The 12,951-nt window shown below is 39.8% G+C and overlaps 1 protein-coding gene across 5 annotated transcripts in view; it reads left to right on the forward strand.

Moving 5' to 3' along the window:
- KTN1 (kinectin 1) overlaps positions 1-11,826 on the forward strand; it is a 78,278-nt gene extending 66,452 nt beyond the window's left edge. For all 5 annotated transcript variants that reach the window (XM_063439749.1, XM_063439752.1, XM_063439750.1 and 2 more), the window contains 11 exons: positions 410-499; positions 1,406-1,486; positions 1,960-2,049; positions 2,131-2,223; positions 2,456-2,527; positions 2,967-3,050; positions 3,346-3,429; positions 7,895-7,978; positions 8,544-8,636; positions 9,807-9,930; positions 11,114-11,826. In XM_063439749.1, the coding sequence (XP_063295819.1) occupies positions 410-499; positions 1,406-1,486; positions 1,960-2,049; positions 2,131-2,223; positions 2,456-2,527; positions 2,967-3,050; positions 3,346-3,429; positions 7,895-7,978; positions 8,544-8,636; positions 9,807-9,930; positions 11,114-11,118 (900 nt within the window). In that variant the 3' untranslated portion in view covers positions 11,119-11,826. The remainder of the gene's footprint in view (positions 1-409; positions 500-1,405; positions 1,487-1,959; positions 2,050-2,130; positions 2,224-2,455; positions 2,528-2,966; positions 3,051-3,345; positions 3,430-7,894; positions 7,979-8,543; positions 8,637-9,806; positions 9,931-11,113) is intronic.
- The last annotated feature ends 1,125 nt before the right edge of the window (positions 11,827-12,951 follow it).

The raw sequence follows: 12,951 nt of genomic DNA on the forward strand, positions 1-12,951 counted from the left end.
TTTCACTCTATCCATCTCATGCACTGTTTGTGTTTTGTCTGTGTGTTCACTGTTTTATGTTTGTTCTGGTCTGTGCCAAGAGATTGAATAACTTTGAAATATGTTGCACTACCTTTGGTGTTTGGCGTAAATGAACTCCCTCCAACACATTGACCAGTTTGTTTGTAGCTCACTTTGTTTTTGGCATGTAATGGACTTATTCCTAACGGAATCTGCTGAAATCTAGGTTGTGCATGTTTGTGTAGGAAAAAAAAAGGAATATATTTTTCTTAATCTTATGCAACTTGAAGGCCAAACATTCCTCCTTCCTCTTCCAAGAAATCTGCTGATGTCATGTATGTTTTTACCACATTCTGTTCAGTTTTATGCGTTTTGTATTTACGCAGTGCTGAAATCTGTCTCGTTATAGGACAAACAGCATCAAGTACACGAAGCGGAGGCAGAGGCTCGAGCGATCCTTAAGAATCTGTTTCCCAACGTGTCTGTTTCTGCAAGTTTGGTAAGAATGTACAGTCACCTAATAATTGTATTTTTTTTTGTCAGATTAGTCGTGTCACCGTATGGATAATTCCTATATTTTAGCCACAAGCCATGTGATTGTGAAACTTTCCATAGTGTGACATCTGATTTACCCTTTTTATGGATCAACTTATCTGAAAGATCCTTTGTTTTAGAGAGAGCCTCTCTCCCCTCCTAAGTACATTTAATTCATTAATACCTTTATTTTTGTATATTATCTATAATTTCCATAAAGTCTTATAAAAAACCCACTGGAACGGACACTATTACAATCTCCTGTATCTTCATTCACTGTAGAGGAAACAGATTTGGAAAATGGATATTGTTAGTTCTCAAGTCCTAAGTTTCTTTTTTAAAACAATTAAAATCCCGTTTGTCACTTTCCGTGTCCTTTTAACATATCAGACCACTTTGTTTTACACTCCCCGTCCCCCCATTTCCAATACCGTGCAACATGATTGATCTGAAAGACCGGATTGGCTATATGTATACATTGATTTTAGTAGAGATTTTGCCTTTGTTAAATGATTCTGTAAATAAATAAATTGGGGGAAAAAAGCTGGTATATGAAGGAACGCCAGGTGCTATATGGTTTTATTGTAGCTATTAGTATTTTGTCTTAGTAAATGCCACTTTTACTTTGAGGCTCTGTATATATTTCTCTTCCGACCATTTATATCTGCTCCCTATTGTATTGCAATGGAAGGGGTTCACACAATTGGATCGTCTTTCTGATCAGCTTGTGTTCCCCAGTTTTCACATTTCTCCTCTCTCTCACTGTGTGAGGCGTCTGGCCCTTCTTCTAAGAGCCCTTTTTATTTCCTTCTTTTTCTTTCTAGAGAATTCTAGACATGACTTTTTTTTTCCATAAATGTTTTTCTCCTAGTGTCATGGTGAATGGGTCCAGGAATTTGAAAAGTTGGCAAAAGTTTTCTTAAATGAAAGTGTTGGAGCAGAGAAAGTAAAGGTTAGTGTGAGCGCTTGTTTCCATCACCATTTGCACATGTGAAATTATAAGCATAGATAAGCTGATTATTCATTTTCCCCGTGGATTCTGGGTTTGTTTTGCTAAGTGGCTTTCCAACGTCTCTGTAGACTTTGCACTCAGAACATCATCGGTATTGCCTGGATAACTCTTTCCGTCTATCTTTTTCTAAAACACTGACTTGTGCCGCTTTAAGCGCATATTGGTAATCTAACCACAGCTGGGGGCCCTGGACTCCCGCGATCTCATTACCAAAAATGTGTGTCACTAATCATTAATTAGTCCTCTTCTCCCTACATTCTGGGAAAGAATCCTGTGCTAAATGTAAATTATAAAACATTTTTGATGTCTGATTTTATGTAAAAGGTGTCACAGAGAATTGAGCCATTTAGCTGTATTTATTGAACATAAAAAACACTATTTGTAATGCGTAAAATCTGACTTCCTTCCTTCAGGCAATGGAGCAGAAGCTGAAAGAGGCAGAAGACATCCATTCGCTGTTGCAGATAGAGTGCGAAAAGTACAAATCTGTGCTGGCCGAAACGGTATTCTTTGATTTAAGCAACATTGTGCCTTGTTCTGTAAGAGTGTGACGTTTGGATTGGTTATACTGTATGTGTTTACAGGAGGGCATCCTGCAGAGGCTGCAGCGCAGTGTGGAAGAGGAGGAGTGTAGATGGAAGATTAAAGTTGAAGAATCTCAGAAGGAACTGAAAGAGGTTTGTGACTATTACTACCTTATAATGCAGCGTTTGTGCTTGACCATACGGGACATATGAGAACAGTGTAGGATCTCAGCGGCTGTTATGTATACTACGTTTAAATCAAGCCCTGATAATCCATAGTATTCCACAGTTCAATGAATAGAATCTCCATGAACCCAGGGTATTGGCTGCTATTTAATCCACTTTTCCATGATCCCACACCTTAAAATAACCATTCTGAATTTAGGTGCATTCTACAGTCCATTCGTTGGAACAAGAGCTGGCGCTATTGAGCAGTCAGGAGAAGCAGTCACAAAACGTAAGTGATGCAAAGCCATTATTTTAACATGTTTATTGCATCCTACTTGCTGCCGGTGTTCCACAACCCAACAACCGTAATGAGAAGTGACCCACAGAAATCAATGTTAAATATTTAAATCCTAAACATCCAACTCACTGCTGTGAATCGGCTAATGCAAAATTCATATCGTAACCACCATGTTAATGGTCTGGCAGGAGTCTCATCTAGGTTACATTCAGGCACAAAAACAATACCTAGTCACGGTCACTTTGTCTTTTTACATTAAACGGCTCTATTCACAAAGGCTTGCCAATTTAATTTTACAGTAAAACCACTTGATGTGGCTCACCCAGCTGCCCTAGTAAGAACCTGTTTTTTTTTTTTTTTTTTGCACAGCGTTTAAATGCATTTGAATTGATAGAATAAAGTGATACAATCTTAATTATTCCTTTTACAGCTTCTAAAAGAGAGGGAACATTTGGAGACAGAACTAGAGAAAGCCGAGGTTGAAAGAGCAACTTATGTTTCGGAAGTTAGAGAGGTGAGCAGAACAAAATGTTTTTTAAAAAACATTCTTAGAATTCCACTTACAGTGACGGCTGTTCGTATGGTATTTAGGTGATAAAACCGAAGGATAATCATACAGCATCTCTCAGCTCTTCTAAACTAATCATGTCACTTTTACAATTTAAAGATAAGAGAAACTTAAAGAGCAGCCGGAGGGCATCTCTCGGCACGAGCCAGACCTGTGTTTTTCATAACCTCCAGATTTGATTAAAACTCGGCATACCTTATCTTCAGGACAGCTGCTCTAAAACCTCTGAACTTCATTACAGCTCAAAGAACTGTTGACTGAATTGCAGCGAAAGCTTGATGGTTCTTATTCAGAAGCAATAAGGCAGAATGAAGAACTGACCTTGGTAAGATGCCTGTACCCCATTAAGTGTTTGGAAGTCACAATTCTTTGCTAATCTTTCCTGTTGGGTTGCATCTGGAGCTAGTACACTTTCCGGTCTCAGATTCTGCCATTTCGTTCCTCTTTTCTTCTAAACTGAGATTTCTTCAACTAGATTCTTTGGTATGTTTTGGCCCAACAGATGTTTTTTTTTGTTTGTTTGTTTTTTTCTTTAATTGTTGACACTGATTTTTATTGTGTGACATGCATTTAATATAAAGGTCTTAGGAAATAGAACATCCTTTGTATCTCCATTGTATCCTCTGTAGTAAGGACACACAGAGATTGGATAAATAAAGTCATTTAAAAAAATATATATCTTTGGGAGTAGGGAATAAAGAAAGTTACAGGAGGAATGGAAAAGAAAAGAGCAGAAATGGTAATAGAACATTGAGGGTGAAATAAATGACATAAGCCCACTAATAACCAATCAGAAGTTTTGCCAATTTTAGATCTTTTGGCAGCGTCTTCAAGTCAGTCATGATTACACTAAAATCTTTACTCAACTGTGTTCGACTAACGAGTGTAAAGGATCCTTTACCATCCACTGACTTTCTATTCTGCTTCGTCGTTTGCATGCCTTTTATTGTGGGTTGGTTTCCATGCCAGCTCATGTTGACTTTTTTTCTGACCTCCGGAACGGATTAATTGGTTTTCAATACATTCCTATGGAAAACCAAGTTTCGGTTTCCAAATTTTTCGCAATAAAAAACATCCCGGAGAACGCATTTAATTTGTAAACAGAGGTACCACTATATATGAAACCAGGGGGCTGCACTCAGCTGAACATGCATAAATGGGGTGCTGCTGGGGGCCAATTTATACAATACGCAAGATCCAGTGCACTCACTTATCCACTAAACAGCAACTACAATGCTGACAGATTATATATGTATATGTATTCGTTTACACAATTTATGGCAGTCAGGCAGAACCCACCAAAATATTAATTTCTGCTTCCTAACATTTTTTTTGGGTTTGTTGGTTTTGTTGCTGTGTATTAAGTAAAAAAAAAGGCTTTAGACCATGTATACATAATCTACAATGTATGCAACCTGCATACCTTTATTTATGCATTCCTTTAATATTCCAATGACTATTAGACAATGTGTTCCATCTACAAGTTGAAGGTATTTTTTATTTTCACGCTTACATTTATTTCATTGTAAAACATTGTCGGGTATTGTATTTTTTTTGTTGACTAGTTTTTTATAGTTGAAATACTTTTCTATTTTCTTGATCTGTCTTCGTTATTCCCTTTCTACCCCTAGAGTGAAGGCTTCATTTTATTATTCTTTGTAGAACATTCCTACCCATCCAATGGGATATCATGACGGTTCAATGCTGACCCAGGTGCCTCATGTGTTATTTTTCCTCTAACGAGAGATGAATTCTGGCAAATGGCAAACTATTTTGTTTAGTTCTGAAACTAATTTTTTAATATGCCACAGACTTCATTTTGATTTAAAGGGACACTATAGTCACCAGAACAACTACAGCTTAATGTAGTTGTTCTGGTGAGTATAATAGTTCCCTTACGGCATTTTAATGCAAAACCTGCCTTATCAGAGAAAATGCAGTGTTTACATTGCCTCCAGGGACACCGCCAAGTGGCCTCTCCTTATTTCCCTATTCAAAAGCATTGGATTGGCTAAAAATCGGCCATTATGTCGTCTCAAAGGGGGCTGAGCCAGTGCCGGGAGACCCACGCTGGAAATAGGTTACGTTTTAAACTTTTATAGAGGGGGAGGTGGCGGCAAGCCACCTAAATGGCGGGTTAAACACTATAGGATCAGGAATGCATATTTATGTTCCTTTAAATCGTCAGGTCATTACTCATTCTGTTATAATAATAATAATTATGAAGCTTGCAAATCTGTTCATCAACCTGCTAATTGCAACTGAAAAAATGGTCTTGGGTAATTAATGATTAGAAAGGATGTTAGGGTTACTCATCAAAGTAAGAATTCAAAGCGAATTTAAAGTCAGAATAGCTGGACTGTAAAAATCATCGAAGTCCACTATTATTCCACTTTGGATCCTCTAGCCTAAAATTGTAAATTCACTTTGAATTCTCACTTTATTAAATAACCCTGTGTGTGTTTCAGGCGGTGTATTGGTATAGATGTTCCAACTGACTTACAATTTAATACCATAGAATATATTCTACCTTCTACTACAAATTGAAATGTTAAATCCCAAATTCAATGGTGTACTGGTTTGGCCATGTATCCCTAAATCCTTACTTTGCTGATTTAAACTTGCTCTCAGTGAGATTTCACATTCACCAGTTTTCTGTATAGCATGATAACCATTCGCCCCTGTTAGGTACGGCTTGCGTCTCTGCATTGAATGAAGGTGTACATGTACACGCCGAGCACTAAGATAACATTATCAACCCCTGTTTAGAACGTTTCAGCAACTTTAAACCTGCCCCTTTTCTACCAGACATCTGAAGCCATGCTTTGTTCTCTGTTCAAACAAAGATCTCGATCCCTGGATTTTCACAGCTTCAGAAGATTTAAAGATGTGTGGGCTTTCTTTAATGCATTAAGTATATGCGTGTCTCTGTAGTAAACAGCGAAGTTGACATTTTAAATTAATTCTATTGGCTTTAACAACCCTTAATACTTTTTCCTTGAGTGCAAACCATTGTTTTTACATTACGTCACAATAAATAATCCCTTATGTTTTGCTTAATTCTGTAATTTTTTTTTGTAAATCTTTCTTTTATTATGGCACATGCGTTATGGGGTACAGAAGAGAAAGAGGAGGCATTGTGGGGTAACATAAGGTAATTGCAACAGTAAGACACGTAGTGCACTCCAAAGAAAGATTGCCATATTTTTTGTTTTAAATCGTGATACAATGGTTACGTGAATACAAGCTTGGTTAGTAAAGTAAATAAAACATTAAGCTTATTTTGTCGTTTAAACAGGTACTGAGGACAACATGGAACACAGATTTCTATAGGTTTCATAGAGTTTGTCCTCCAGGGGACAGCAGTGCGTTGGCCAAATATGTAGACTTAAACATTTTAGTCGCTTTAAGGCGAGATAAAGAAAATATAAATCACAAAACTATCACAATGCAAATTTGTCCCATTTGCTCCCATCTGTAGGCGCCATAAGCAGTAGTGATTAACTGTGACATTGCAACATTCAATAAAATAGCATGTTATATACTAAGAGCTAGGTAGTTTATTAGTAGCGCATATTGTCATTATAGTATGCCACCTCGATACAAATGTCCCCTTTTACCCTATACCAGTGGTCGGCAGGCTGTTAGCATAGGTCTGAGAGTATTCCGGGGCTTTCGACGTGGGGGTCATCTCCTGTGCCGCGGCTGTACACTTTCGGCTGCGAGCAGTCTCATGAGCTGGTCCCCCAGTTTGTCTGCTAGCGTCGGGGCATTGCTGGGTGTGGGCAGTCGGTCGTCCGGGGACTTTCACCGCTGGATGTGGATTCTTAAGAGGGTGGTTGCTGGTGCCTGAGGGGCGAGTCTTCGCCACTTGCTGCTTTGATTTCAGTCTTCGTCCCCTTCTGCGGGCTTGTTGTGGGTACTCACTCAGGTGCCGCCGGGTAGCTGGTCGGATCCATGCTGCCGCCTCTTGAACTGCTTGTGTGAAGGCCCGGACCCTGTAACGGAGTTTTGACCAGAGGTAGGAGCAGAGTCTGTCAAAGAACTCCCGGGTGTGCCTGGGTGGGGTGGCAAGGGTGTCGCCTGTTCCATGCTTTGCCTTTTTTAATTCCTTTGCTGTGTGTCTTTCTTTGCTGCTTTGTGTCTGCATCAGGCCACATGTAGTGGCGCGCTTGTCCGCCATCTTGGGCACCGCCGCCTTTACTCTGCTTGGAGGTTCATCTGCCATGATGCCTCCGTGTATTGTGTCCCATGCTGGTGGGGACCGGGATATCCCCCACCGGTCCAGGGGGGGGGGGGGGGGGAGCGATGTGTGAGCATCCCCTCTTCAGCCCGAGAACCGGGAGAGCGGCCGTCTCTCCGCGGCTCCCACCCGTGCAGGCCGCGGATTGAAAAGCGGGCAACTTAGTGTCGGGTAGCCCCGAATCGGGTATCGCCGGACTCCGCATCACCTCCTGGGTGTGAGGGTAGTCGTCCGCTGCGGGCACGAAGCGGTGGTCGGGCGTAATGCCCAGAATCAGGGCCTCGGATGTGGGAGCTCCCACCATGTGCGTCTTGCTCGATCGGTTGGTAAGCTCCGCCCCCCTAATTCTGTAATTTTTACCTCCCTTCCTCATCAATGTTAAAATCTCCGTAACCCCTTATCAGTAATTCCTGGTTGTGATACTGTGAAATGAAAACAACACAGTTCTCACACAGAGCATCTAATTGTTACCTGCAAGCTTGTGGCTTGATCACATTAAACTGATAACTAACGCTTGGATGTCCCGTGTTTTTTTTTTTCCTCTTAGTTGAAGTCTCAGCTGAGCGAAACGTTGCGGAAACTGGAAGGCGAGCAGAACGAGAGGCAGAAAGTAGCGAAGGACTTGCATGAGGTATAGTCGCCTTTCTAGAAATTAGAATGTTTTCTATACCTGTATAGGTAAGCTAGCCATTGGCATTAGTTGATGTGTGAACTTTATTAGAATTTAAAAACTATAGATTCATTCTTCATACTCCCTTGGCAGAGCGTATAAAAGTATATATTTAGGCATTGATTACTATCCTGTAGACTTGGGAGCTTTCAATTAAAATCTAGTCGCATGCAAAATGAAGACACTCTTAGAATGTTTTCCAGACATATTTTTATGCCGGTAATTTAAATTATACTCCAAGCACCATAACCACTACATGCTGCAGATGTTATGATGGCAAGATGTGATCACATTATACAGATATTTACACCTCCCTGATAAACTGTTCATTGGTGGGATGGTACAAATGGCTAGTGGTTAGACGTCAACCAAGATGTGTTTGTTTTTGACACAATAGGAAATTGCTTGAAATTGCCTTTTCACCTTCTGTTGGATCGAGATCAGAGACGAATGTGGACGGCTGAACCTGTGTGGTTTGGCCCCTTTTTGGCCTGACAATACTTGAATTGTTTCTTTTTCTCTCCAGGCTCAGAAATCACTGGACCTCATTCAACTGGAAATTCTGAAATCTGCAGGTGAACCGAACGTCATTGAGAACGCGGATATCTCTTCTGAAACGGTGAGTCAGCCTGGAACTTACCTCCTGATACCTCTGTATTGGGCACAACATTCTTTATTTGCTTTTAGTCAGTTCCGATATTTTTTATTTTTTTTTTACCGTTCCATATAACACTGAAAACATTTTTGGGTTAAAATTCTCAGTGAATTTATTATTTAAAAAAAAAAAAAAAATAGGTGGCATTTCTTAAATATAAGATTACTGTTAAATTGCAATACACCCAGCATACTATCATTGGTTCGGTTAAACCCAGCTCTCAAATCTAGCTTAAACAAAGTTTATTCACTGAAGTCACATTTGTCTTAAATTCAAAGTGACTTTCAAATGTCAGGCCAAAATAGTCAAACGGAAATCATTCTACAAATCAGCTGCTTTAGCCTTAACTTTGACATTCACTTTTAATTCCTGACAATTCTCACTTTAGTGAACATCCCTCCCACCTCCCCCGGTGACTTCCTCATACCAGTCGTGTTGTCACCTGTTTACACTGCCGCTTGTGTCCATTTCAAGTCCTTGTTTATTGATTCCGGTTATTATTTATCCTTGACAATTCAGAAGGATGAAAGCGAGGGGGGTGCTGGTCATTTAATGCAAGCCAGGCACAATGAGCGGACAGTGAAGTGCTGGAGATGTGCCCAAAACCCTTACCTTTTTTAAAAATAAAAACCAATTCTAGGCAGTTCCTGACTGTAAAAAATAAGTGGAGCCAGGCATACGCTTAATAAATATACTGCCTGTGAAATGGGAGCTTAAAATACAAAAACAATAAAAATGTCAGCGGTGAGGGGAGACATAAAACCCTCTCACTCACGCGATCATAGAAGAGACGCCAGGTGAGGATACTCCAATCAGATGGGGGGGAAATGCAAACAATACTTCCTTATACATTTTGGGCCTCGGACCATGAGGAAGTCTTTCTCTTTGGCCTTTTGTTCCCTGTTTGGTTTTGTGCCGTAAAAACGTCTGTTTGGTCCTAATGAGCGTGTGCAGTGGCATTGTTTTCATTATTTTGAGTTCCTGACTGAACCGCAGTGAATCGCAAACATGGCAGCTGCCTTTATCAACATTATTTCGAATTATGCTTTCAGTCTTGTTAAAATGTTATTTATCCTCTCTGTTCATATTTAAAAAAAATAATTCTAATCTGTGTTTTCACCCTTTGCCCCTCAGGACGGTCAGGAAAGAACAGAGAAAGTGTTGCCAAATTTAAGTCAGTCAGTAACACAACTACAGCAGTGTCTACAGGCGGTAAACCAGCAACTCACAAAGGGAGGAGAACACTATCAAGTAATAGGTAAGAATGTGTGACAGGAAAACCTTATTTCAACACAGTTTAAAGTTTTACTTCTACATTACAAGCCAGACCTTGAAAATTACTAGCCTCTTCTTTTAGTAGCAAGCCTGGAGAGTCCATGGCACCTGGGGTTAATTTCTAGCCACCAGGACTAAATTTCACCCATCAATGGCTAGTGCCATTGTTCAGCCCTCGTTTCAGCTACCTGTGGGGATTTGTCTTATAGTAAAATTGTTATTTGTTATAGTAAATGTGAGCGGAAATTCGCAGTTCAAAGATACAGACTTAGCGAGAGGAAATCTGACACAGAGTTTGTATTGGTTGTACGGTAATTGGGGCATAACCCAAAATGAAGATGCAGAGAAAGATTAGACTAGGCTTGCAAAAAACAAGACCAATACTAATCTGATTACCCAATTTAATTAGCAGTTCATATATAGCAATCTTATCTGGACACTTCATGTATTAAGTTTAAGACAAAAAAGTGTTTTTAAAGACCGTGATGTATAACTAGACAAACCATGCTCATGGGCTTCAATATTGTGTGTTTTTTCCAAATCCCAGAGCTGGGCTAATTCCATGAACGTTTAAGTGAAGGCCCGTGGTAGCTTACAGTCTCTGCTCGGGGATGTGAAAGATTTAAGATGTGGCCCTGTGCCAACATGGAAGGCTATTAAGGTTGGGTCTTGTGATATCACTAGAAGCCCACATCTTAAAGATATTGTAGGCCGACGCTTCCCCATGCCCCCTACAGGCCTCATCACAACTTTCTGAAGACTGATGTTGGCACATGCATCTGTAGCCCCATTCACAAAGCCGTCAGCTGAAAGCAGCCATCTGATTGGCCAGCAGTCTTAATCACATGTTCTGGCTAATGGAACTGGATATTTCAAATAAATAAAATATCCCACGAACTCTTGCTAGGCCAGGATTGGCAGACATGATTAGTTCCTTCCTGGTCTGGGCAGCATTGTAAAAAACAAAGGGTTTACAGCAAGCACAGGGACTTAAAAAACAAACATTTTTGAACATATTTATAATGTTTTTAAATAAAAGGCTTATCATCCCTGAATGTCCCATGAAATAAATGCAAAATACTGAAAAGGCTGGTTTACTGTTAAACATATGAACGTCTGTCCAATTCTGCGTTTTGGTTCTCACAGACTGTCCGTTCCCTTCACAGGATGAAGTCACCGTGCGATCGTTCAAATGAAGAAATTGCAGAAGGCATTGTATTATATTTTGCCAAAGTAAAAGCCTTATTTATGTGTTCACCCTTTCTACTTTGTCAGAAACACTGAGCAGAGCTACATTTTGTCGTCTTCTTGTTAAACTACTGATTTAAGGCAGGAAAATCCTCTCCGCATACAGTTTAGTTTTATAGTAAAAAATATATATATAAAAAAAATCTGTTTGGGTATTTAGATCTTTACATTCCTGAAGAGACAGACAAAAAGCGTAACCTCTTATCCTATTTTGCTCAATACAGATTTATTCAGAAAAATGAACTATGGTAAAGATATTGTAAAAAAAAAAAAAAGTATCCTTTTATTACAGACGATGCACACTGTTTTAAGTAAAGGTTTGGATGCCAGGAAGACGATATATTTACATGGAGTCTCTCTGGTATTCAGGGTAAATACACTGTGGGAGCAGATACCTGCAACTTCAACCTCAGCATTTTTTTTTTTTTTCTTTTTCCCTTTTTTTTCCATTTTTTTTTTTTCCGGTTGCTAATTAAATCTGTTTTTATAATGGTGTAAGCCAAAAAGGGATGCTTATTATATAGACGGCTTCTTTATAAGCACCATTATTGATGCGGGGTTTACTGTTTTTAATAACTGTACAAGCTCTGACTATTAAATAAAAAAAAATCTACCACTTTGTCTCATAGAAGCCCATTTTATTTGGAGTTCAATTCTGAATTAAAAGGCATAGAAAGCTAATCAGGAATGTGGGAAAACGAAGAGCTGCAACATGGTTTGAAAACCCCCCACAAAGTATAAGAACAAACGTGTGTGTGTGTGTGTGTGTCAGTGTCAAAAGGGCCAAAACAACGTCATGTATCTTTACTCAGTAATCCGACAAACTCAATTTGTCCATTACAAGATTGGTACAGAATGCATTTTATGCCTTACATGTAGATTGTCAGTTATATTTTACATAATTTTTTTGGTATGTTTTTATTTTTTGGCATTCTGTATTTTAGACTAGCATTGAGAGATAGACAGGAGTACAGTGACCTGGCTACAATACGATAGCAAAAACACATGAGAAATCGTACAGACATTATATGGCATGTCAAGAATAATGCACATTAAAAAAATTATTAAATAAAACCAATTGCTCCTGTCGCAAGTTAACAGGCCACTACTCCATACTAATGCTTCTTGACCGCTCTGCTGCCTTTGACACCGCTGGTAATCCTCTCCCTCTTCAAACTCTTCAATCGCTCGGTCTCTGTGACTCTGTCCTTTCGTGGTTTTCCTCTTATCTCTCCCAACGCTCATTCAGTGTCTCCTTTTCCAAGCATACCTCCTCTCCTCGTCCTGTCTCGGTTGGAGTTCCCCAAGGCTCTGTACTTGGTCCCCTTCTATTTTCTCTTTATACTGCCTCTCTTGGCAAACTTATTACCTCTTTTGGATTCCACTACCACCTGTACGCTGATGACACCCAGATATCTCTCCTCCCCGGACCTCTCACCTGCCTCCTTTCTTCCATCTCTGACTGGATGTCCTCCCTCTTTCTGAAACTCAATCTCTCTCTAAAACTGAGCTCCTTGTCTTTCCTCCTCCTAATACTGATCCTCTTCTTTCACTCTCCCTTAAAGTTAGTGGTACCCACATCAGTCCATCCTTGCAAGCGCGTTGTCTTGGCATCATACTTTATTCTGGCCTCACCTTTGAGCCTTACATCCAGCATGTTGCCAAATCCTGTAGATTGCACCTTAAAAACATAGCCCGCATCCGCCCCATTCATATGCAAGATGCTACCAAGGAGCTTGTCCACGCTCTAGTAATA

This window comes from Pelobates fuscus, chromosome 13, assembly GCF_036172605.1.
Source record: "Pelobates fuscus isolate aPelFus1 chromosome 13, aPelFus1.pri, whole genome shotgun sequence".
NCBI classification, from domain to species: domain Eukaryota; kingdom Metazoa; phylum Chordata; class Amphibia; order Anura; family Pelobatidae; genus Pelobates; species Pelobates fuscus.